At 34.8% G+C, this 26434-nt stretch overlaps 1 protein-coding gene across 3 annotated transcripts in view; it reads right to left on the reverse strand.

The window, feature by feature from the left end:
* BRINP3 (BMP/retinoic acid inducible neural specific 3) overlaps window positions 1–26434 on the reverse strand; it is a 413695-nt gene that overhangs the window by 99557 nt on the left and 287704 nt on the right. For all 3 annotated transcript variants that reach the window (XM_045455783.1, XM_045455784.1, XM_045455785.1), the window contains exon 6: window positions 26008–26244. In XM_045455783.1, coding sequence (XP_045311739.1) covers window positions 26008–26244 — 237 coding nt within the window. The remainder of the gene's footprint in view (window positions 1–26007; window positions 26245–26434) is intronic.

Here is a 26434-nt window from a genome sequence, read left to right on the forward strand (position 1 = left end):
ATATCAAAGCAATATTATAATAGAGAGGTAGAGGCCGACCCCATATACATAAGAGGAGAAGGAATGTGACTACAGTGGCAGAAATTGGAGTGATGCAAGTGATAAGTCTTTAAGAAAGGCTGGTAGCAACCAGAAGCCAGAAGAGGCAAGGAAGTACTCTCCTCCAGAGTATCCAGAGCATCTGACACCCAGAACTGTGAGGGAATTAATTTCTATTGTCTTCAGCCAACAAATCTGTGGTACTTTATTTTGGCAGCTCTAGAACATCAAGAAAGTGATCAGAAAACATTGTTATTTCAAAGTATCTTTTTAAACTTATAATTAAACTATTGTAAAATCATTCATCACTTTGGAAACATTTTAGACTGATACCACTCTGATTAAGGTGATGCCATAAAAGTACTCTGTGTTTGACAACTGTATACTGTTTTCATAAGGAAAAGTAGTAGTAAGGGAAAGCAATAGTGATAGTTTGTTTTCATGGGAAATGTGAAATATTTTTTGGTTTTGGTTTTTTTTTTCCCTGAGTACTATTGTTAAAATGATAGAATTGGGATAAGCCACTTAAGCACCTGTTTTTAAGGAGAATGTTGTTTAAATAGATTAATTCAGCTGGAGCCCTGGAGATACTAATGAAATTCACCAATTTAGGATAAACAGCTTCAGTATGGATTTTTGATAAGAAAACAGCTGCTCATCTAGAAGTAGTAGTAGCTAAAGTCTGAAGGCCATGAGATTTGTCTGTTTTGGAAGATATGATATGCAAAGAACAGATGGTTAGCATAAATAATTCGAAATAGCTCTCCAGTCACTTCTTTGGGTAAAAACAATATGTTGAACTATGTTTACAAGGTTACTTGGAACTCTAGATGTACAATGTGTCTATTTCTTTTCCATGATTGGTTTCAGTTTAAAAACAAAACAAAAATTTTTATCATTTAATTGTTCCTCTTTCAAACTCATACAAACAAGGGCATCACATGATCATATACAACTATTATGTGTACATTTTATGCCCAATCACGATTACGTATACCTAGGTCTCCAGCAGAAATTTAGTTGAGACTAGAATGGTATTCACTTTTCTCACATGTAGATTCAATTACAACCTGAAACAAATATCAGTATTTATAACAATAAAAAATAAATAAATAAAACTAACTTTTGCATAGTATTTATAGTTTACATTTTCTTAATATTTCATCTAATTTTATTTTATTTTATTTTATTTATTTATTTTTTTTTACAACGTTTATTTATTTTTGGGACAGAGAGAGACAGAGCATGAACGGGGGAGGGGCAGAGAGAGAGGGAGACACAGAATCGGAAACAGGCTCCAGGCTCTGAGCCATCAGCCCAGAGCCTGACGCGGGGCTCGAACTCACGGACCGCGAGATCGTGACCTGGGTGAAGTCGGACGCTTAACCGACTGCGCCACCCAGGCGCCCCAAATTTTATTTTATTTTATATATAAAAATCCAAAATCATTCCATCAGTTAAAAATATATATAGTGCTAACCTCATAGTTTTATAATCTTATTGGATATTTGCATTTTCTAGTAAAGTTTTTTATATATTCCTTGTTAATTATTCTTGAAAATCCCCATTCCTCTTCTTGAAAAACAGAATTAAAACTTGAAAAATTTATTTTCTTTTACTTCAAAATTTCCTATGTATTACAGGTATGAAGAATTCCTTTTCTCCTATCTCATAGAAAAATATATGCATATACCTATGCATATACCTATGCATATACCTATGTCCATCGATGGCCACAAGCCCTAAAACATGATTCATAATCCCCTTTCTCTTGGTTAATTACTTCTTCTCTTCATTGTTTCATCCCTTTTAGGTGTGGGAATAGCACTTGTGACTTTGTTAATCAAATAATGTTGACCAGCTTCTTTGTTTTCCTCAGTCCTCCACCCTAAGGTTCTCTCTTTTCATAATAAAAGTTCTTGAAAAAAAAATAAATTTGTTGTGTCTACTTTTCTTTCTGTTCAATGATTCTTAAGCTCATGTTCAGCTACACATCACTAATAACTCCGTATTTGGACTCCTTTCTCAGTCCAAAACATTTCATGTCAAGTAACTATTGTAGACAGTTGCCAAGAATATGTAAGCATGAGCTTTTTCTCTAGATCCTATGGAGGCTCTCATAACTCCTCTGGCAACTCTCCTGTATCATTCTCTAACCAAGATTTATTAGTGTTAACGGTTTCTGACTCTACAAAGCAGACTTCGACATCAGTCACTAATATATTATCCCAACCCTATCTTCCAAGTTTCAGTCATGCTTCCTTAAAGAGATTCCGTTCCTTCAAGACCACTACATTTCTGCTCCCCCACCAAGAGTACCCTGTCCTCTTCTATCGGTGTGCCATCATTAGTCAGGTATGTTACCAGCTGAAGCATATAAATTTAGTCTTATGTGCTATAAATCAAATAGTTAAATTACTTGCCCAATACCAGAGAGCTATCCAACTATTGTGAGATTTAGTAACTTTCTGGATATTTCATATGAATATTGAGAGGGCCTTGGAACTATAGCATACATCTTACCCCCCAAAATATTTACACATGTATTTGTATTCCATAGTCAACAGTAATAATAGAAGTTTCCTGAACTAAAAATTCAACAGAGAAGCATCCAACCTAGGTTGTGATATTGAGACTTGAAAAGGAAGCTATAGATAAATCTAATCAGAACCCAAGTACTTCAGTTATTTTTTCTCCATGTCTCCACAATGGTTGGCACATTAAATGATAGTTTTGTGTGTTTGTTTCTGTTCTGGCTATGTCTAACCTTTAGGAAAATTTTCAGGAAAAGATTATACTTTGTATTTCAGAAAGAATAACTTAATTCTAGTCAACAGTGTTTCTAGAAACATACTTGACTCATTTAAGGAGGCTGTTCTGTGAATGGAGGAGTCTAATCCCTGGGAAATTATCACGGGTGTGATTAACTCTGTAATTTCTCTTTTAAACAAATGCAAGCAGAGGTAGGCCTAAAATACATCCATTGTTAGAACAAACAGAACTTTAAATTGTGTGTTTTCAAACTGGCATCTCAATGCCTCATTTTAGATCCATTTTATTCTTATTCCATTATCCCTAGGGATGCAATGGACTTGAGAATAATCCTGAAATGCTGTCTTTTGCACCACAAAGTCTGAGGCCAAGGAAGAGGAGAAACAAATGCTCTACATCTGGTAAACCAGAACATTTTCCCTCAACTTCAACCCCTTTGTCTGCAATGATTATTTCAGCATTATGCTTCTGGCCCAAAACAGAATTATAAGGCTCCAATACAGTACTTCTGGAATATTTTGGAAAAAAAAAATCTTTCTTCCTCAGGCTAAGCTAGTAGGATAAAATTCAGATGATGCTGGTAGCCATCTTTGTCACAATTTGGGGGAAAACTGACCAAGATGAAAGTCAAAACAAAGAAAAGAGGAGATGAGAATTAAAGTGACAGACTCCTCATAAATTCAACCTGCCCTTCTGCTCAAAGCACAGTCTGCCTAAAATGAAACTCTAGCCCCATCTCTTCTGTTTTGTTTTTCTTTTTCAAAAATTTTACTTCATTATCAATGCAACCTTTTTAGTATGGAAAAAAAAACCTTTTATCATGTGATAAATGGATAAATTGCCTTGTTTTCTATCATTTCCCCTTCTATTTTATAATTGTGTAGTCCCTGATCATGACAGGAGTTAGCCTGGCTAACTTTTCCTTATTCTTTGAGGGGTAGCTGAAGTGTTCACTTCCCATAAGCTCTCCTCACTTCATCTTCTCAACATATCAACCTTTATATTTCTTCCTGTACAAGTACCACCCAGAGCCTACCTGAGTCTCATTTATTTTGGCATCACTGGTTGAAATCTGTTTTCCCAAAGTTTGAATTCTTTGAGCACACAAGCTTCATCATTTTGTCTCTTCTGCTTAATCAGTACCTATTCCTCAACAAATAGTTACTGCTTGTAAATCATGCCTACATTTTCTGAGCCTTCTTCCTGGATCCAAAACTCTGCATTTTATCTTGAGACAATTTCAGACATGGGATGAATTTAGAATTTAACTGGAGTGGAATATACATCATATGGTTCATGTATTTGTCTCTATCCAGAGAAAGCATAGGGTACAAATGGAGGACAAGTGTTGGATCACCCTCCTAGACATGTAGACTTGCAGGGAACATTTATTTATAGATGGGTCTTAGCAAATTAGATATGTCTGCTGAGACACTGATATAGTTCCTAAATCTCAAATGTTGATCAATTCATCATCTGACAATAGAAGAAATGTATTATTAACTGTGGGAGCAATTTACTCAACAAGCAGTATCACTTACAAAATGCATGAAGAGATGCACTATATTTAGGTATTATGATGGTAAGCATGGCCTAAGCAGCTACAATTTTAACAATCTTCCCATGGGCTTAGTGATTTCTGAAATATGTGTTACCATACTAACTTCGTTCACTCTTCTTTGATTGTGTACCAGGATGATTGATCTCTGCAAAATTCTACTATTCAAATTTTTGTATCATTCTTTCTCACTTAGAGTATTATTAGAACTTCCAAGACTTTACTGTTGTTGCAAGATGAAGTTATCACTGACATGTTATAGAAATAAATAATACTTTTAGGGGCGCCTGGGTGGCTCAGTGGGTTAAGCGTCCTACATAGGCCCAGTTGATAATCTCACGGCCCATGGGTTCGAGCACCACATGGGGGTCTGTACTGTCATAACAGCTCAGAACCTGGAGCCTGCTTCAGATTCTGTCTCCCTCTCCCTGTGCCTCTCCCCAGCTTGCACTGTGTCTCTCTCTCTTCCTCTCTCAAAAACTAAATAAACATTAAATAAATTTTAAAAAGAAATAAATAGTACTTTTAAATGTTGTATAATTCATTAAAGAAAAAGTGTATTTATTCAAGTATGTTTTGTATAAAAAATTTGCATAGGATTCTCCAAAAAGGAACATGGATGGGGTGAAGTTAAGATAAAAAGAGAACAAAGAACATTGTTAAAAGAAACATATTACAAATGTATTTCTCTTTTAAAAATCTATTTCTTAGAACTTCAACTAACTAGATTCCACTACAGCTTTCCACCCTCCTGGGAAGGATTTTCACATACTAGAATGTTACCATCAAAGCTGGCTTGGAATTTAAAAACACTAAGAAGTTCAAGCATTGTTTTAAAAATTGTAGAACAGATGTAGCCTCTCCTTGGAGACCTTATTGATGGTAAATACCTTGTGTTTCATCTGAGAACTTCAAAATACAAGTATGCATTTTTAGCAGAAAGTAAGATATCAGGGAAGAAAAAAATGATCAAGGATGGAATCTGAGGACATGTTAGCATTTTATCTGTTGCCACTCTTATTGGATAATTAGAAATACGTGTCAAAGTGAAGCATTGCTGAACATTTTTCACATAAATAAGACTATCAAATCATAAATAGTATAAAATAGTGTAAGTTGGCATTTATAATAAATACTGGGCTTGAAGGCATTTAAATGCAATTGCTAATTACATTCTATAAAAGTAATCTCTTTTTTAAATTGAACTGTTAAAATGTTTGGGTATACAGATATCATTTAGGATTTGGTATTAATTTGAAATAAAATGTAATTAATTAACGCAAATTGATATTGAATAAAAGCTATTTGAATGTTGGCTTGATGAAAGAGACCTCATCAAGACTTAAACTGTCAGGAAATACTCTCTAGATAAGTAAGATCCAAATTGATTTTTGTCATTCTGTGCAAAGTAAGTTATGCCTAAAATGTCTGTAAAACAAACCTTAAGAGGAGAATTAAGAAATAGATATTAAACAGGACAATGCAGAAATTTAAAGCCGCCTTAAAAGGGAAATAAAGGTAGAGTAACAAGAAATATTTAGCCTCTAAAAATAAGACACTATGGTAATAAATCGTTTCACTTCAAAAATAAAAACTAAATGGAAAAGATACTAGGATTCATTATGTGTAGCTCCAGAGGACAGAACTCGTGTGAGTGGGTGGAAATCCAGTAGATATAGATTGGTGGAGTTTAATGGGAAATAAAAATGTAATGCTATCTAAAAATTGAAGTGGCTATTTTCAAAGAGCATGAGCCATCTGATCACCTTAGGAAGCTCACTCATCAATGCTCAGAGTCTTAGAGAGGAAGAATTCAATTACTGGATGGGTAGGACATACTATTTGATCTTTAATATATTTAACCACATTGAAAGATTGTGAAACTAGGAGGAGACTGCAGAGTCTGTCTGCCAAATAACCCAAAGTACCCTCAACCTCACAGCTTGTGATTTTCTTTGCATCGATTTATATAATCCACAATCTTAGGAGTTAAAGATTCATTGGGAATAGCAAGTAACCTCTCTTAAAAATGAAAAGAATTCCAATAATATTTAAGAACTGTCAGGTTTTAGACATTAAGCATGGATCGATTCAAGCTGGTTGTCTTTCTTCTTAAACACTGACATCAGCTGAATTTGATGCTGGTGCTGTCCTTCTAGGTCTCTCTTTTGCCTGCCAGGACCATGGGAAATGTTTCCTGGTTCAAATGAGAGACTGTTCTATCAGCGTGGGTCTCTGACGAGCAGGAAGAAGCAGACAGCTGACGTATAGTACACATAGAGCGCAAAGGATAAATAAATGTATGTTGTTGTAGAGGTCTGAGATTCTGAGGTCATTTGTTACCTTCCCTGTCCTTTCTGATATGAACAGGAGTTGGGTTAAAGAGTATTCTGGGCTTTATGCATTTTCAGAAGCAGACCATGTCCCTGAATGGGGAGAAGAAATGATGAAGTCAAAGTTGGGGTATTTGTTATATATGAACTTACAAACGTTATTTAAAATGTCAGGTATATGCTAACCGAACTTCCAAATATGTTTAGGGCCAGGCTTGCAGCCAACAAAGGATATATCTTTTTCCTCCAATTTCCATACATGTTGCTTCATGACCCTTTGCTTCCAAACTCACAACAAAATTTAATACTACAGTGACACCATGTACCTCTATCATGAGCCTCAAGGACTTACAGGAAGAATGGAATGTTGCAATAGTATTTTTCTATAGGAAAACTTTACATTAAGACAAATTATAGATAATCACTAAGTGCAGAACCAGAGGGTAGAGAGTAGCATCAGGCTAAAAATACATCCCTATACATTTGTACTTAGGTGGTTAAGTTTAACCATGGTCTAGAGCAAGATCATCCAGAGCCTAAAATAATCTTGTAAGTGTGCCATTTCAAATTAAGGCTAAATTAGGACCCATTATTTTACTCAATGGATTCTATGTAAAAACACAGAAATCATGGAATGTTATTTTACGTATACCAAGAATGAAGTGTAAAAGGGCAATGTAAAGTACTAAAATCAATATGGAACTATTCTCAAATTCCAAGGAAATCCTAGTGTGGTTTCTGCTAGTGGCCCTTTTATGTTAAAACAAACAAACAAGAAACAGTTAATGATTCAATGATTAATGAGAAAGCATAAAAGACAACTTTAGTCCATGATGCAATCAGAATCCAAAGAAAGTTCAAGGGTTCAGCAATGACAGAAATACTAAAACAAAGTGAAGTCCAGCATTTATTAAAAAACAAAAACAAAACCAAAAACCTATGTGCATGCATGTGTGCATGTTTGTGTGTTAAAATAAAAGAGAGGGGATCTGATTTACAAGCAAATTATGTGAAAAACTCTTAGAAATTTTGCTTACAACCCAGCATGTGTGAAAAGTATGACATAGATGTTAAAAAGTGAAAAGATTCTTAGTCTGCATAATGAAAGTGGTAATTATTTAATTTAATTTATTTATTTTACATTAATGAAACCACATTGATAGCACTGTGTTCAGTTCTGATTTCCACTGGCAAACTGAAATTATCCCAAAAGGATTATGAGAACTGTTCATGGTTTGGAAATAAAAAGCTATCTAAGAAAGTGGGAATATTACATTTGCTAGAACAAACACACAGGATGTGATAGTTGTATGCAAACAGCTGAAGGCTGTCCTATGGAAGAGAGAGGCGACATTTGTACTACCACACAGAGGAAGGCTAATTCTCTTAGAAGAAGAGTTACACATATTTTAGCAATATCGTGCTATTGTTGCAAAAAACTGAGGAATTAATAAAATTTCAAAATAGATAAGAGTAATCTTATAATTAGAGCCATTCAAGCTGATACTCTTCAGCTTCGCGATACACTGAGCTCCCCATCGCTGGACATAGAAGTTAAATAATCAACACTATATTGTATGAGGCAGAGAATTTTTCATTAGGTAGAAGGTTTGACAAACTGGCCGATAAAGTACCTGTCAGGTTTAAGAGTTGAGGCTTGTCTTCATGCTTCAGTGGTGTTCGGGGAAATTTATCTTGTTATTCTATGTGTGTTATCTTGCATAGCCAGTGCGACAAATTTGGTCAACCTTCCTAAGATGATACCTGTTCAGAGTTCACACAACACAGCTACCTGACAATCTGACATAACACCACACATTTGTTTTGCTGCCAATTAACTTCAAGATCTTTCCACTAACACTTTGTCAACTCCTTAAATGAAGCACTGACTTTTGCCAACAGAAGGGTTATTTCTACTTCACAGCTAGCTGTTAAGATCATACTAGCAAGATAACAAAAATTAAACGAGACTCTCTGTGACAGGCCATTTAGCCGTGTGGCAGATGCTATGTGCATGCTATGGGTGTCACTATAAGAGAATGGAGAAGGTTGAAGGAATTATTGGTTAAACCAAAGGATATATATCTGCTGCAAACAGATTTAATGCTTGTTGTGAGTAATCTGGCTATGCTGCACAAGCTCGCAATAATCAATGTATATAAAATCTTGAATTATCCTAACAGTAAAGAACAAATTGTTCTTTTTTTGCGGGGGTGGGGGGAATCAGAGATGTAGAAATACTATCATTATAGTTAGTGTTACAGCCTAGATTACCACCTTTAAAAGTAATTAGAGCCTTGCTGAAATGTAGATAGCAAATATGAACAGAGACTGAAGACACCCTGCATGGAATGCAACTCACTCGAACTAAAAATAGTATCTCTTGGCTCTAGAGCTTTCCATCATTCCATAATAAAATTAGCAGATGATGATATACGAAATTCACTGTGAGCATCTAAGTGAATTTAAGACATATGGAATTAGTTATCAATATCATATTTCATGGCAATACATGTAACACACTATGACAATGCCATTTCCTGTGCTTATCTTGTACATTGCCTGCAGGTATTCAGTTTTGATCATAAGGGGCTTATTGCAACCTCTAGCTCATAGCTTGCATTCTTGCTTTGCCACAAATTAGATGTGTTGAACAATGACAACATGGGTTAGCCCTGGCTTTCTCATCCGTAAAATGAAAGCAAAATACAAATATAATGTTAGTACTTTGCAGGATTATTTGTTTGTTTTATTTATTTATTTACTTACTTACTTTAGAGTGAGTGAGCAAATGGGGAAGTAGTAAGGAGAGGGGGAGACGGAAAAGCATCCAAAGTTGGCTCTGGGCTGACAGCACAGAGCCTGATGCAGGGCTCAAACTGATGAACCGTGAGATCATGACCTGAGCTGAAGTCAGATACTTAACTAAGTGAGCCACCCAGATGCTCCTGTAGGATTATTTTATTTATGTATTTTTTATTTTTTTTAACATTTATTTATTTTTGAGACTGAGAGAGAGAGAGCATGAACAGGGGAGGGTCAGAGGAAGAGGGAGACATAGAATCTGAAACAGGCCCCAGGCTCTGAGCTGTCAGCACAGAGCTTGACGCGGGGCTCGAACCCACAGACCGCGAGATCATGACCTGAGCTGAAGCCGGACGCTTAACCGACTGAGCCACCCAGGCGCCCCTCCTGTAGGATTATTTTAAAGAATAAAGTGCATAAAGTCGAAAATGTGCCTAAAAGGTCTATATACTTTCTATTAAAACCATTCAACAATAAATTTGGAAAATATAAGAAATACTTACCATGATTTCTTATAGAGAGCAATCAAACTGAGAGTCTCACAATGTTACTTTTTAAAAGTAGATAAATAAATCTTAACACCAATCTCTATGTCTCCTTCACTTACAGTGAAATACCAAGTCTTCTCATATGTAAGTCAGCATAGGCTAAGTTTTTCCAAAATAACAAACATCACTAAAATATTGCTAGATTTCACAACAAAGATTTATTTCTTGCTTATATCCCAGATCCACTACAGGATAGCTGGAGTGAGTTATACTGTCCATTGTCCCTTCAGTGACACATGTTGTCAGAGTCTTTACCATCTGAAACACCATCCGTTGCTTTGGTGGAAGAAGCAAACCTAACAAATTGCGTCTGGCTCAGAAAGCCTTCCTCTAGAGAATTACATTATTTCCTCTTACATTTCCTTCATCAAAACAAGTCACATGGCCATATCTAACTTTAAGGGTGATGCAAAGTCAATTTTCTTATGTATCCATAAGGAAAAGAGCCCAAAATATTTGCTGAAGAGCATGAATGACAACTTTATATTACCTATCAATTTCGTTTGCCAATTTGGAAATTTTGTTATATACCTTAAATATCTTTCTTTTCTTTTCTTTTCTTTTCTTTTCTTTTCTTTTCTTTTCTTTTTCTTTTCTTTTCTTTCTTTTCTTTTCTTTGTAATGTTTATTTATTGTTGAGAGAGAGACAGAGTGCAACTAGGGGATGGGCAGAGAAAGAGGGAGATACAGAATCTAAAGCAGGTTCCAGGCTCTGAGCTGTCAGCACAGAGCCCAGCGCAGGGCTCAAACCCATGAACTGTGAGATCATGAACTGAGCCAAAGTTGGACACTTAACCAACTGAGCCACCCAGGCATCCCATATCTAATTTTAAAGATCTGATGACCACATAAAAATGTTACGGGATATACCTTGACGTTATGTTAATTTCTAATGTCCCAGCATTAGATTATGTGCATGAATCCAATAACCCAGGTTAAAATTCCACATATTGCTGTCTTCATTTATCAGTGAAATAAATGGCAAAGCATTTCATGTAAAAAAACAACAAAATTCACTCTACATCCATATAAAGAGTTGATTCATTTGCTTTAGCAAAATTATGAAATTCTAAAACACAAAGGACAATCTCTGAAAATGGATGAATAGAATTACTTGTTAGTTTGTAATAATAAGAATACCATCTAGACATTAAATGTATACAATGGAATAGTTAATATAGTTATATATAGTTAATATAGAAGTACTTAGTATACAACATTAGAAGATTTTAACAAAGTCTATGTGATCATTATGAGGCAACTGTAGAAGGTATGAATGCACTGAGTGGTCAAAGCCTTTGTCCTGTTTTCCTAAAGTTTCTATTTGAAATGAATGACCATTTTTATCAAAATAATCCAAATGGTAGCATAAAGTGCACACAACCCTGAAAGGTCATCACATGTATTCTTATTAAACTGGCCATACAGTAGCAAGTAAAAATTCCCTGAACACACAGTATTATTTATTAATCTCTCTTTGCCACAATCTATGTCTATATGAGAAAAACAAACAATAAAACACTTAATGAAGTCACTACTATTTTGTTTTTATGATACTGAATCAAAGCCTTGAATGATTTGTTTTAGACTAAACCAGAGAGATGACCAAATTATGAGTTCTAATAAATACTGACTATGATAGCTTTAGAACAAACACATGTATATATTGAGAGATAATTCTTCATAACAAATAAATTCAAAGTGATGGAAAAAGCATTACATCTTTGTGTTCTGGTGCATCTATATAATCTATCATCTTATTATGAGGAGAAATACATGGCAGTTGTTCACACTTTTATTCGTATTTGAGTGATCAGAAATAAGAAAAAAATTCCTAAAATACCTGAGTAAAAAAGAAATACAATCTAAGAGGTAAAGTATTTTTGTTTTTTAGAATTGTTTTTCAGAGTTACCTTTTGAAAAGATGAATAGTCTTACAGTCACTGTGACATTCAAGAGGCAGTGAATGAGGTAGATCGAAATAAATTCCTGGACAATGTCTGGCCACACATATATTTTGTTATCTCATTCATCAATCAATCAACATATATGGTGATGTATAACGTGTCTTCTAAATATAGCACACTTTACTAGTTTTTTGTGTAATGACAAAAAGAAATATGATGTTCTCTGCCCTCAAGGAATATCAAACTTTTTTACACAGTTGGGATGATGACACTGATCTAGGTATGGAAATACATCAAGCGAACTAGAACAGGTAGATTGCATTTGGCAGACAGCCTTTTGGGATTTAAATCAGGAATCATTACATAAAACACCTGCTTGGCACTCTACAGCCATCTTATTTCAGATGATGTTAAAAAATTAATTGAAGTACAGAATAAAATTTGGTAATGGCAAAGGTGATATTCATAATATATTAAATATGATACAGCCAGGCATTGATGAATCAGAGCAGAAATGCTGACCAATCAGAACAAACAGTAGTGAAAACCAAATTGATTTTGCTGTATCAGTCTTGAAGCTGAATACTCTGTCTAATTCTCTAGGCTATCTCTAAGTTACAGTATATCCAATAAAAGATTCTCACAATAAATTAAAACATACCTAGATACTGTGAGAATTGCAATTGAGACTTCATGTTGTAAAAAGCTTATTTTCTTTCCCCTGCTCTTGTAGTCTAGTCACCAATCCCTTTAAAACAAATACACTATAAATATAAGCATATGATTGCCAAGAAGCTTAACCCATTAGAAGGCAATATTATATGTGATAGTCAATTTTGAATAAGAATTTCATACATAGTTCCTTTAATCTAAACAAGACAACTGAATGACGAATGAGGTAGCCAAAATTTTAAGGGATTAAATGACTTGCTAATGATCACATAGCTTGTTGCTAAAAATGTTTGTTTGTTGATCTAATGTTCAGGTATTTAGTTGGGACAAAAGAATAGGTGTAGTGGACTGAATGTGCCAAAGGTCACTTAACAGTATGCACATCTCCTTTCGCTGTTAATACAGAAGACTGTAGAATTTCAGAAAGCAAGGGCAAAATATATGTTCCCACCTAAGAGGATCAGTTAGATGCTACAGAATATGATTTTTTTAGTTGTATCTGAAAAACAACTGTGGCCGATATTTTGGTGTTCAGAAATATTCTAGATCCTCTTCTTTTCTGGGCATATGGTAAAGTGGCATTTCTCTGTTTCCTTTGAAATTAGGCCTGGCAATGGAATGTGATTGTAGGTAATGTGCATTGCTGGGAATTAATATGAATTCTCAGCAATTCACATAAGAGCCAGTGACGATTTACTGCACTCTTCCCGCTGCCTCCATAAGCAAACCACTCCAGGTGGCCACATGCCCTTCAGCCTCCATCCAGGAGTGAGGACAAGGCAGTGCCAATACTCCCACTAACCTGTGTGGGCATGCTGTATAGGCGGGAAGTGACCTCTGTTTATAGCTGAGATGGTAGAGGTTTGTTGTTGTAGTGTTACCAAGCTGATCTTGACTTACACGAAAATGGGAGCAAGGAATGGAAGGGGTGGGGTGGGCTGGAGAAAGCAAAAGCCTACAGTTGTGACACTGACTTAGTTGATCAAGAATGTGTCAAGGCCACTTTACCAGAGCTGGAATGATGACAATCCAGGTTAAGCAGTGGGAAAACGGCTAGTAAAACTCTTGCCCGTGGTAACTGGGGATGAAGATCATGTGACCAATAAGCTCCAAGTGCCAGGGAAAATGTCATAAAATAGAATGTTGGATTGCTAATGGCTGCTTCTGGTAAGGGATGGCCAGGTATTGTCCTCTGTCTCAGTGACAGATTGCTCCGGGCGGAGGCTGCACAGTCAGCCCAAGGCCTGGAGTGAAGAGACATACAGGAGACCCTGCAGCCCACTCACGACGCACAAGTGGTATGAGGAAAAGACAAATGGTAACGTCACACTTCAACATGAGCTTTGGATTGTGCATTTGTATAGCATTGCCTAGGTTTTGTGTCTGAAGTACTACCTCAGACTTAGAAAAGAATTAGGGAGTTTACAAGCAGAAATAAAAAGGAACAAATAGAGAAGCAATGAAGCAGGTAGAGTTTGAAAGTGGGAACTGCTTTTCACCTCCCAATATTAAAATGAGTGACTCTGTTACAATGATCAATGTCTCATAACAAATATAACATTTATTTATTTTTGAGACAGAGAGAGACAGAGCATGAATGGGGGGAGGGTCAGAGAGAGAGGGAGACACAGAATCAGAAGCAGGCTCCAGGTTCTGAGCTGTCAGCACAGAGCCCGACTCGGGGCTCGAACTCACGGACCGTGAGATCACGACCTGAGCCGAAGTTGGATGCTTAACCGACTGAGCCACCCAGGCACCGCTTCATAACAAATATAAAATTTAGTATCTGGCCTCACGTTTTTTTTCACAACCACAGAATAATGTGTCTTACAGAATTTACCGTGAATACACCTTTACAAAAAAGGTGTAGCACTCAGCACATATTCTTAATTGGACAAGGCACAAGTAAAGAAGTCTAAGAAAATCCCATGATTCAAATGAGAGAGGTAGGAAAGGAAATAGGATGGAAAAGAAAAGAAAAGAAAAAAACAAATATGGAAGGCATGTCTAGGAAAAACTGTGGGTGTGGCTGTTGGCCCATGGAATTGATTGAATTCAAATGGATAAAAGAGCAGCAAAGTTTTACATAAGTTGTGCTGCCAAAGAACCCATGAACCTGGGTTAAAAAAAAAAAATGTGAAGTTTAAGATTTAAAATGACCTTCCAATGTTTGGGCAGAAAGCAGACTGAGAAAGTGGTTCCCCAGTCACATTTTCTGATTCTCACCTCACATGTGACTAAGGAGGAAATGGAATAGAAAGATCACATATACTTTGGAATTTGGAAACAGTCAACAAGAGAGCCACTCCCAGAGATAAAAGTTGAGGACCAATCAAGGGATATTCCCAGGTCTGGGCCCTCAAAATGTCTTTGGAATAGAATTTCATCATTGGTACCAACAAGATTGTTCTGTGTTCCCTGTTTTTCCCCTTTCTAGGTGGAGGTGCTCACTATAATTATCCTGGTTGATTCTATCTTGGTGTATGGTATGTCTGGGACACATAACTTGCTGTTTGGTTCATGTCTCTGTAAAAAAAGAAACCACATATGGATTGGATTAAGAGGTTGCCAAGTATCACTCCTCTGAGCTCAACACAGTAATAGATGGGACTTAGGTTCTGTCTTTCATGGGGATGCGGGTTCTGCATCTGAGAAGAGGAGGAAATTGAATATCTAGTAATCAGAACAATGGAGTGTGAAATCATTACAATTTTTTATAAATATTAAGGATCTCTTTTAAGGAAAAAGATCCCTCTTTAGGTAGGCAAGGATAACTTGTTTTGACCAATGAAATTTAGCATTGGTGTTATGTATCACTTTTTGGCTAAGCTTTAAGACTTAATACACGCATCGCCTGCCATGTTATTTTCCTTCTCTGTGGTGATCACTCTTCCCCATGGGGCCTGGTCTGTCAGCCTGAGCCTTAGAACGAGGGCAGAGAGCAAAATTGCCAGCTAAGTTGCCATAGTCATGTGAGGAAGAAATAAACATTGATGTTACAATCCAAAGATATTTGGGGGTTGTTGATTACTGCAGTTATTACTAGCCTGTCCTGAATGGTAGATCATCTCAAAGTCCCTACACAATGGAGGAAGTTTACGGGTTCATGTAACTGAAACTAAAGAAAAGGTGACTTTGAAGCAGGAGTGATTTAACAGCAAAACAATGTAACCAAAGAAATATATTTTTCCGTCCTGCATGGGTCAAGCAATTCCTATAGTTGCAAGATGGCGCTCTACAGGTCTTATGACTATGCTCTTCTTATCTAAGAAGAAAAATTAATAACATTCCCTATAGCTATAGTGGAAAAAATAGGCATCTTTCATCTCCTTCAAATACTCCTGGGAAATATATTTCTGGGTCTCATTGACCCAATTTTTCATGTGTCTTAAACTGATCTTTGTAGCTAAGGGAGTGGATTCTGGTGATTTGCTTGCATTAATCAGAGTGCAATTCTGGATCTCAGTATGAGCTAAGTACCATACACGGCAATACTACGAATGGGAATGGGGGCAGTTCTTCAAAGAAAATTTGAGGCTCTTTAGTGGTGAATACTGAGCAGCAAACAGTAAGATTTCATTAAAGATTATAACATGTAAACTGGACAGTTAGTTAAAATTCAAGGGTTTTATTCAGATGCACTTATTTTCTCTGGAAAATATTGTTTTTCTGTAAAGTTATAATTAACTATCATCTGAAGGAGAAACTGCTCTGGGGAAAGAAAATTAATAATAGTCTATATTTAAAAAAAACATTTGTAAATAAAGTTAACGCAACTTTTATAGTCCATACAATTTCTCTTTATAACATTAGAAAGTTTATCCATTTTTCAGATGAAGTGTCAAATGGACAGTGTTCTCTAAAAGTAACACCTAAACACTTTCCATTACAAGGTGGCCTCCAGCTGTCATTCCTGGTTTATTAAACGAATATCCTTACATTTAATAGGACATGATTCTGATAGAGATTTATGTTGACAACATACAATACACCTTAGATTTCCCACATACCAAGGGATGACACAATTTCTCCAAAGAGTAAAGATGTCATGTCAAAAAATTCTAAAAGATTTGTGCTGTATGTAAAGCCCTTTATTTTTTTAAGATTAGTTACTACTTAAAGATTAGCTATCACTTGTATCATTATATTCCATAGTTGTAGCTTAAATAATTAAGTTTCTTATTCATCCAAAGAAGAATTAAGGATAACTTAGGATATTATATGGAAAAGATACTATATTGTTACCTAGATAGTGGTTATTTTTCTAGTAATTTTAGTAAATGATGGCGTGATCCAAATCAAAATGAATTTTAAGTTTATTTATTTAGATACATCTCTAAAACTGTAAGGTCTTCCATGTTTTTCATTAGGATAGAATTCCTGACCAAAACCTGGGTAGCAATTGGCAAAAATATTGTTTTTTTCAAATTATATAGGAGACATCAATGTTTGTTTGGTTACTGTTACTGTGTGCACATGTTTCGTTTGCTGTCTGCATCTATATCTCCCTACGTCTTTCTCTGTATCTCTATCCTAGATCCTTTCTTTCACTATAATTGCTGTTGCATATATGCCACCACTGTTTCTTATTGAACAACATTAATTTGTTTCTGAAAATATAAAGGTAGAGAATAAATACATTTATTCAAATATAGTTCTTACAACCAAAATTCTCTCAGGTTGCAAGATATGAAAAAAATACACTCTATTTTAAAATTTTCTGACACCTTTTTGGCAGGCTGTAAAAGGCATGTTTTCCAGGACTTGTATTACAAAACAAAATGAATCATATATAACCAAATATAAAAATGGCTTAACAACGTACATTAATCTGGTCAGCTGATTTAATTTTATACTTGGTGATAAGAGAAAACACACAAAACAGAAACGTATTTACAAACAAGTTATCCTGCTCCAATAGAATCTGAAATGTATTTTTTCTTCAGCTTCTATAAAAATATATTTTAGATTCGTTAATTGCTTGCATTAAAAAGTTGTCAAGTAAACTTAAATATTTGAAAATCACCTTATCATCATTCTTAATCAAAATGATATAAGTTGGTGCATTTCCTTACAATCAAAGTACTTAGAATAAAGTCTATTAACTTATAGGAGCCTGTGGGTGATGAGATCATTTGAAAACCTTTTCCCAATGCAATATCTGCCTCATTACTTTTTATATTTTGCTTATGTCTAGGAGGCAAAAAAAGGAAATTTTCTTTCTCAGGAAAAAACTCTTCTCAAAAGTATCAAGTGTGTTCTTCCATACATTTCACTAATTTTGAAAGGAGTCCAGTAAAAATATTTTACCTGTTGTGTGCGTAAGTAAATGTGGTTTTACCAAAGATGTAGTGTACTAATAAAAAGTTTAGATTCATTCTTTATCTTTGTGTTGAAATTGAAAAAAAAAAAAACACTTCAATATTATCTATCATGAATCAAAAAATTACAGCAAAGTAGGGTCACTCTTCAAATTAAATTTGATTCAGCTAAATAAATACACTATATACCAATTGAAACAAAAAAAATATTATGTTTTTTCAATATTGTAAATAGTTTCAGAAATATCATCCAAACATAGATTGATACAGTAAATCATTTTTTTTCAACATTGACAAAATTGAACCAATATGGTAAGAATCTGGTTTTAACCTGAGATGGACAGTACACACAGGAGTTAAGATGAAAAAGTCTGACTTTTTTTTTTTTTTTTTTTTTTTTGATATGGTGGGGGTGAAAAAGTCCGACTGTAATTAGCATTAGCTTTTAGCTAGTAGTTCAGAGCCTCTGGCCATTGAATGTTTCTGACTAATTTTTCACCAATTACATATTTTGGCACATAACATATAATGAGCATTAAAAATGTTTACTTTATTCAATTATTCTGGAAGTATGTCCTTCTGATTATTTGCATGCCAGGATTCTTGCTCTTAATTTTTAATTTGTATTAAATTATGATATAAATAGAGTAAGATGCACATATCGTAGGTGTGAACTCAGAATTTTCAAAAATGGAACATGCCATTGTAGCAGCCTCTGGAGTGAGGGATAATGACTTTTTAGCACCAAAGAAGCACCTCAGACCCTCATCTGTCACATCAGCACTTGCCTCAGCAAAGGAACTGAAGCCCCCACTTGGACTAGGATAGATGAACTTTGCTTATTTTTATACTTCATATAAATGGAATCACATAGTACGTATACTTTTGCTTTTGGTCTTTTGCTCAATTTGATACTTAGATTTATTTATATCATCCTGGGTAGATCATTTATTCACTTAGCTTCATAGAATTCCATTGTGTAAATGTGATTTTTTTACTCTTTTCCTCTTGATAGGCATTTTGGTATTTTCTACTTTCAGAGTGTTGAGAATAATGTCCCTTTCCCTTCTCTTTCCCTTCCCCTGTCTCTTCCCCTCCCCCCACTTCTTTCTCTTTTTCTTCCCCTTCCTCTTCCCCTTCTTCCTTTCTTTTTTTTAATTTTAGCCATTCTAGTAGGTAAGTAGTGCTATCATGAGTGGCTTTATGACTCTACTTGCCTTTTTTTTTTTATTACTAATGCTATTGAACACTTTGCTGTGTAATTATTTTCCATGTGGAGTTCCCCTTTTGCAAGGTGTTGAAATATTTTGACCATTTCTTTATTGATTTTTTTAATCAATTAGAAGGATATATTATCCTGTATATATTATCCATAGGAGTTCCTTGTTTGACAAATGTCTTGCCAATATGTTCTCCTTCTATATAAATTGCCTTCTCATTTTTTTAAGTTTATTTTTTTATTTTGAGGGAAAGAAATAGAGCACAACCAGGGGAGGGGCAGAGAGAGAGAGGGAGAAAGAGAATCCCAAACTTGTTCCATGCTAAGAACTCAGAGACTGATTTGGGGCTCAAACTCACAAATCACAAGATCATGACTGAGCCAAAACCAAGGCTCAAATGCTTAACCAACTGAGCTAACCAGGTGCCCCTTGCCTTCTCATTTTTAATGCTGTTTTTAATTACAGAAATTTTAAATTTCTTTTTTTTTTTTTTTTTGTATTTTACTGTCAATATTTGGGATTTTATTCACAACATTCACTAAATTTTGAACAGGTTTCTTCTTGACTACAGGCCCCTGATTTCCCTTTTTGTATGAAAATTTGCATTGGTAAATTCTTTCTGTGTCCTTTTTAAGATATAAATCCTTTATAAACCATAAAGACTTTCTCAAGGATCTGGGAGTGACCTCTTGGAAATGTAATCATCCAAAGAAAAGGAGATAGTACCTCTATTCTCCAGCCTCTGGGGGAAAGTAGAAGACAAACTTAAATAAGGGACGATGAGCAAACACAGCTAGCTTAATCATGTTGACCAGCTTTCCTGGTCATGTTTTCTTGTACTTTACCATGAGCTAATCCCAATGTTTTAAAAATCCTCCCTCATTTTGTTTCAGAGGATTTGAGTTCAACTTCTCTTTCCTACTGTAAGTCTCTCTCCTTAGTCTCAATTTTTTTTAATGTTTATTTATTTTTGAGAGAGAGAGAGAGAGAGAGAGAGAGAGAGAAAGAGAGAGGGAGGGGCAGATAGAGATGGAGACAGAATCCAAAGCAGGCTCCATCCAGGCTCTGAGCTGTCAGCATAGAGCCCCACACAGAATTCAAACTCACAAACTGCAAGATCATGACCTGATGCTTAACTAACTGAGCCACCCAGGCGCCCCAATTACAATAGTCTTAAATAAAGCCTAACTTGACTAGTTAACTGATGGGGTACAATTTTCATTTTGTAGTTCATATAAATTAATAATTATATTTCTGTTGGATTGACTGTTTTATTAGCATAAAATATTTTATTTCAATTAATATATCTTGTATTATAAATGAGCACTTTTAGCTAGGTTTACATTACATATTTTTTTCCATCCTTTAACCTCAATTTATCTATGTCTTTAGCATGTCACTAGTAAATAACAAATAATCTTTTATTACTATTATTGTTATTATTATTGCTATGTTATTTTAACCAGTCCTGTGGTCTTTTACTTAGAATATTTAATGTGATAAGAAAAATATAATATTTAATATAAATAACCATTATAGTGGGATTATATCTGACCAGTTACAATTTATTGAAAGGACAATCTAAACTTATCCCTTTATAACTGGATTTATCTACTTGATACAGATGATTCTTCTTCTATTTTCTACTTTATTGTCTTTTGTGGGGGTAATAAAATATTTTTATTTGATTTCCTTCTTCTAGATTTTAAGCATTTTCCTTATTTTAGAATTATCATAGAGATTATGAATATATGTCTTTGATTTATTTCACTCTAATACAAATTACATCACTTAACACATCCTTAGCAATAGGAGCACCTTGGAATACTGAGAATATTAACTCTTTCCATTCGTCACTCATTATTATGCTATTGTAATATATCAAAATTCTATATACATCTATATTGTTTCCACATCACATTATAATTATTATTTTGTACAGTTGATATTCACTTGTATTCACTCTCATATATTTGCTTACTCTATTATTCCTCTTCCTCTTTGCATTTCTATGTCTTTACCCAGCATTTCTTGTCTGAACACATCTTTATTTTCAGCCTCAGTTTTGAAAAGCTGTGGACTGGTAAATAATTATAAATCAATAGTTATTTTTTTTATTTTTAAAGATGTCAAAATCTTTTGTTTTTTGATGAGTCAGACCTATTATTACTCCATTGAGAGTAATGTCTTTTTTTTCTCTAATTATATTGAAAACTATTTTCTGCCCTTTTCTCCCCAACAGTTTCTCTATGTTGTGTCTATCTGTGATTTTCTTTTTATTTATCTTTCTTTGTGTTTGTGTTTGCTGTGCTTTTTTATCTGTAGGTTGACTTGTATGGATTCTTAGTTAAAAACAAATTGTATCCATTATGTCTCTGCATATCGTTTATGCCATTTTACCATCTACTCCTCCTATGCCTCAGATTAAAAAATATGTTAGACCTTGTATGCATGTCTCCAATATTTTGTGATTGCTTTCCTCACTGCTTCCATTTTGTCTGTTCTATTCATCTGTCTTCACATTCACTAACCTTGCCATCCATTGTGCCAAAACTCTTATTAAAACTCTTATTAAAAAGACTGAGCTATTGATTGCAGTTACTGTACTTTTATGTTTTAGAATATCCTTTAGTCCACCTCTGTAGATTCCAAATCTTGGTGAATGTTTCAACATCTTCATCTACACTATCATTTCTTTCCTTTACTTTTTTGAACATTTTAATAACAATTATCTGAAATCTTTTCTAGTAATTTCAATATTGGAGTCATCTGACATCTATTGTCTGGTTTCTTTTCTCTTTGACATTATCTACAAGGTCTTGTGTGCTCACATATGTTGTAAATTATGGTTTTATGTCCATCATATATCAAAAGAACTGCAGACTCTTTAGAAAATCTTTCAACCTCAAGAGGCCACCCTCTCCATATTTAACAGATGCTATGGGGTTTAATTTTTTCAGGGTCAACTCCTTAAGATCAAGATTTAAACTGCATTAGTGCTGGGCTATAATTGTATAGGACTCAATCTACTTCTGGGTCTCCCCTGTTGTTAAAGGGTGGTTCTTTCAAACTTTCAATTATCCACCTTTTGAGCATTTGCTTCTTCGGGTCTGTAACACTGCGAAGACTCCATTATCACTGAGAGATTTTAGTTTATCTCTTTAGTCATCTGCCACAGGTAGATTCAAAATAAGACAAACATTTTTAAAGAGGAGACTGACCATGACATTAAAAGCCTTTAAGTCTCCAATACTCTCTCTTTGATCTACACTAAATGCAAAATATTCTTCTGGTTTCAGTGTTCTGGAAGAGCAGCATTTTCCAAGAGCTAATCCTAGGTTCTCAGCTTCTAGCTCTGACTGGAACTGATAAATGTGCCCCAGGGAAAAGCAGCTGTAGAAACTGTGTCAATTCATCATTTTCTGTAGGGGTTTTCCATCCTTGCCAGTTTTATTTTCAAGCTCCTCCTTTTCGAGAGTTTTTGTCTTAAGCTCTTGAAAGTCTGTGATTAACTTCTTTCCACTTTCAGAGACTTTTGAATCATTTTATAGCATCTAACACTGTCTAAAATTCAGCAAACACCTTGTATTAAAACTGAACTTCTTTAGGTCTATCAGATCTAGAATTTTGTCACTCTGATGTCCACAACCACTGAAAGTTTTGCAGGTTTATCTTTCTTCCTTCAGCCACTCTTTGAGTGGCTAAATGCACAGTCCTCAGAGTCTACTCTAAATCAAGAACTGTCAAATGTTCACAGAACTAAGTAAATTAGTGAATAAAAGAAAGGAAGGAAAGAAGCAGGGAGGGAGGGAGGGAGGGAGGAAGGGAGGGAGAGAGGGAAGGAGGAGGGAGGAGGGGAGAAAGAAAGGAGGGAAAAAAACATGTGAATCGCCAGCTTATACCTCCGGTCAGAAATTTTATTTCAGTTAGTTTTGTTGCTTTTGTGACCTATTACATGCGTAAAAATATAATTTAAAAAATTATTTACCTTCCTAGCACTATCAGTGGAAGTGCTGCCTTACTTCAATATACTACATTCTACCTGGAAACAAAATCCAAATGCTCTTTTGGTGATTTGTATTTTAATAAACTTTGCTTTAAAAAAATTTAATGTTAATTTATTTTTGAAAGACAGAGACAGATGCGAGCGGGGAGGGGCAGAGAGAGAGAGAGAGACACAGAATCTGAAGCAGGCTCCAGGCTCTGAGCTGTCAGCACAGAGCCCAATGTGGGGCTTGAACTCATAAACTGTGAGATCATGACCTGAGCTGAAGTCAGATGCTTAACTAACTGAGCCACCTAGGTGCCCTCTATTTCAATAAAATTTCCAAGGCAAAATAAAAAGTGTAGCATTCCTGTGTGAATTCCACAAATATAGAGAGGCCCAGAGGATTCCCTGATCTAACCTATCATACACTGTACTATGAAATGGAAGTTGTTGTTGTTGTTGTTTTTAATTTAAACCCAGGGAGACTACCGTATATTATAATTTATCTAAAAGTACTGTATTCCAGAATTATTTTTAAACATCAGATGGTATGCATGAATAAAACATTACAAATGTCTCAGGCATGGTATCTGAGTATTCTACCGGGAAAATTAGAAAGAAAAATTTGAGATTAGAAATTCATTAGGTTTATTCCTAGATAGCTTGTTGGTTTTGGTGCAATTATAAATAGGATTGATTCTGTAATTTCTCTCTCTGTTGCTTCATCATTGGTGTATAGAAATGCAACAGATTTATGTACATTGGTTTTGTGTCCTGTGATCTTACTAAATTTTTTTATCAGTTCTAGCAGGTTTGTGTGTGTGTGTGTGTGTGTGTGTGTGGAATCTTTTGGACTTTTTATAGAGAGTATCATATCATCTGCAAATACTGAAACTTTTACTTCTTCCTTGTTCATTTGGATGCCTTTTGCACTGTTGGTGGGAATGTAAACTGGTGCAGCCACTTTGAAAAACAATATGAAGACTTCTCAAAAAGTTAACAACAGAACTACCCTGTGAGCCAGCAAATTGCACTACTATGTATTTACCCAAAGAATAGAAAAATACTCATTCAAAGGGATACATGCACCTGAATGTTTATAGCAGCATTATCTACAAAGGCCAAATTATGTAAACGGTCCATGTGCCCATTGACTGGTGAATGGATAAAGAAGACGTTATACTCAGTCATAAAAAATGAAATCTTGCCATTTGCAATGACGTGGCTGCAGATGGAAATAAGTCAGTCAGAGAAAGACAAATAACATATGAGTTCACTCATATATGGAGTTTAAGAAACAAAACAAACAAAAGGGAAAAAAAAAGAGAGAGAGGAAGGCAAACCAAGAAACAGAGTCTTAGCTATAAAGAGCAAACTGATGGTTACCAGAGGGGACGTGGGTGGGGGATGAATTAAACAGGTGATGGGTATTAAGGCATGTGCTTGGGATGAGCACCCATTATTGTATGAAAGTGTTGAATCACTATACTGTACACTTGAAATTAATATTACACTGTATGTTAACTTAGTGGATTTTAAATTAAAACTTAAAAAAAGAAAAAAATATATAAACTATAGAAAGAGAGATTCATAAGATTTTCCAACAATTTCAAGGGGATAAGGATCTTTGATTCTAAACAGTTCTTCCTGTTTATATAAATAGAAATATTTATATTTGAAAATATTTATAATTGAAAATTGTTACTTATTAAGCACTATTTTGATCAAAATATACCTCAAGAATTTCTAAATTCGTCAACCCTTCCTACATTTATTTGCCTACCCTTTTATTTTATAATTTGGTGGTTCTATTCCACAAAAAGATGATGTTTTGTTGCAACCATCAATTGTACTGTTTCTTATCTGATGTTAGCTGTGGACTTGTCCTAGATGGTCTTTATTTTGTTGAGATATGTCCCTTCCATGCCTAATTTGTTAAGTTCTTTTATCATGAATGGATGTTGAATTTTGTTGTCACTTTTTAAGTATGTTTGGCTAATCCAATCACCAGAAGAATTCTAACACTCAGTCCTATAAGTCTGGCCTCTTGGAAGTTAAAACCTCTTTTGCCCATTTGAAAGTTAGACATGCCCAACACTTTTGAGTAATTACTATACAATTATGCTCACCATAATCTAAGGATTTTAATTATTCTTTTATCTTGTATTATTATATATGATTTTATCAACATTTTCAATTTTATGTTGAGACATCCTTAATCTTTTATTAAAATTCAGTGCTTTATGAAATGAAGGCTATTACAGGCTATGTAATCAATAAGAAACAATATTGAAAGCGCATATACACACTCATCAAAATTCAGATATAACAAAAACAAAAACCCACAAACATAAATCAAAATTGATTTAAATTTGATTAAAAAATAAAGAGTTCAGTGAAGGTGCACATTCATGAAATTCATGTTAATGTAAAGAAGGTATAGGACAAAAAAATGCTCTCTGCGTTTTTGCCTCACAAATGAAACCCATGCGCTATTAGAAAAGGCTAGAGATATATCAGGGAAATCAGATGATAAATTCTTATATTGAGAAAGGCAAAAGCTTTCTTTCTTAAATGACTAATAATGAGCTCAAGAGCAGGTTAGGTTCTAGTGCCCATGGTACATAGCAATACACAAAGCACGATATGTTTTCAGTAAAATACAGAATCATTGGTAATAAAAGTGATATAGATGTCTATTTGAAGCAATAATAACAGAAATTAAATAAAAGGCTTTCCAATTATGTAATAGTTTCTTCCAAAAAGAAAGTAGCCATTTCAGTATAGTATTTTTTGTTTTTTATTTCTGACCAAGTTTAAGTGTTGCATTAAAACTTATCTTACCTGATTCCTCAAAGTCACCGTTGTAGGCTTTCCAGGTTTCAGTTATTCGAAGAAGATTCTCTTCCATGGCTTGAATGTCCATGGAGGGGCAGTTGCATTCTGGAAATTTGGGACCACATTGACACCAGCAATCATTGTCCTTGCAGATGAACTCTCCCTCTGAATTGCAAGCGATGTAGCTCAAAGCCGCTTGTACAAAACGCTCCTGAAGATAGTCTGGAAGGAGGACTTGAAGCCCTTAAAGAGCATAACATGCAAATAAGTTGTTTTTTGTTTTTTGACAAAGAAAAAAGGTATAACACATATTTAAAATCTTCAAAAAAGGCCAACAATTTAATATATAAGTCATGGATTTAAAGCAATCATTAGAGGGGCGCTTGGGTGGCTCAGTCGGTTGAGCATCCGACTTTGGCTCAGGTCATGATCT

Source organism: Leopardus geoffroyi, chromosome C3, assembly GCF_018350155.1.
Source record: "Leopardus geoffroyi isolate Oge1 chromosome C3, O.geoffroyi_Oge1_pat1.0, whole genome shotgun sequence".
NCBI lineage: Eukaryota > Metazoa > Chordata > Mammalia > Carnivora > Felidae > Leopardus > Leopardus geoffroyi.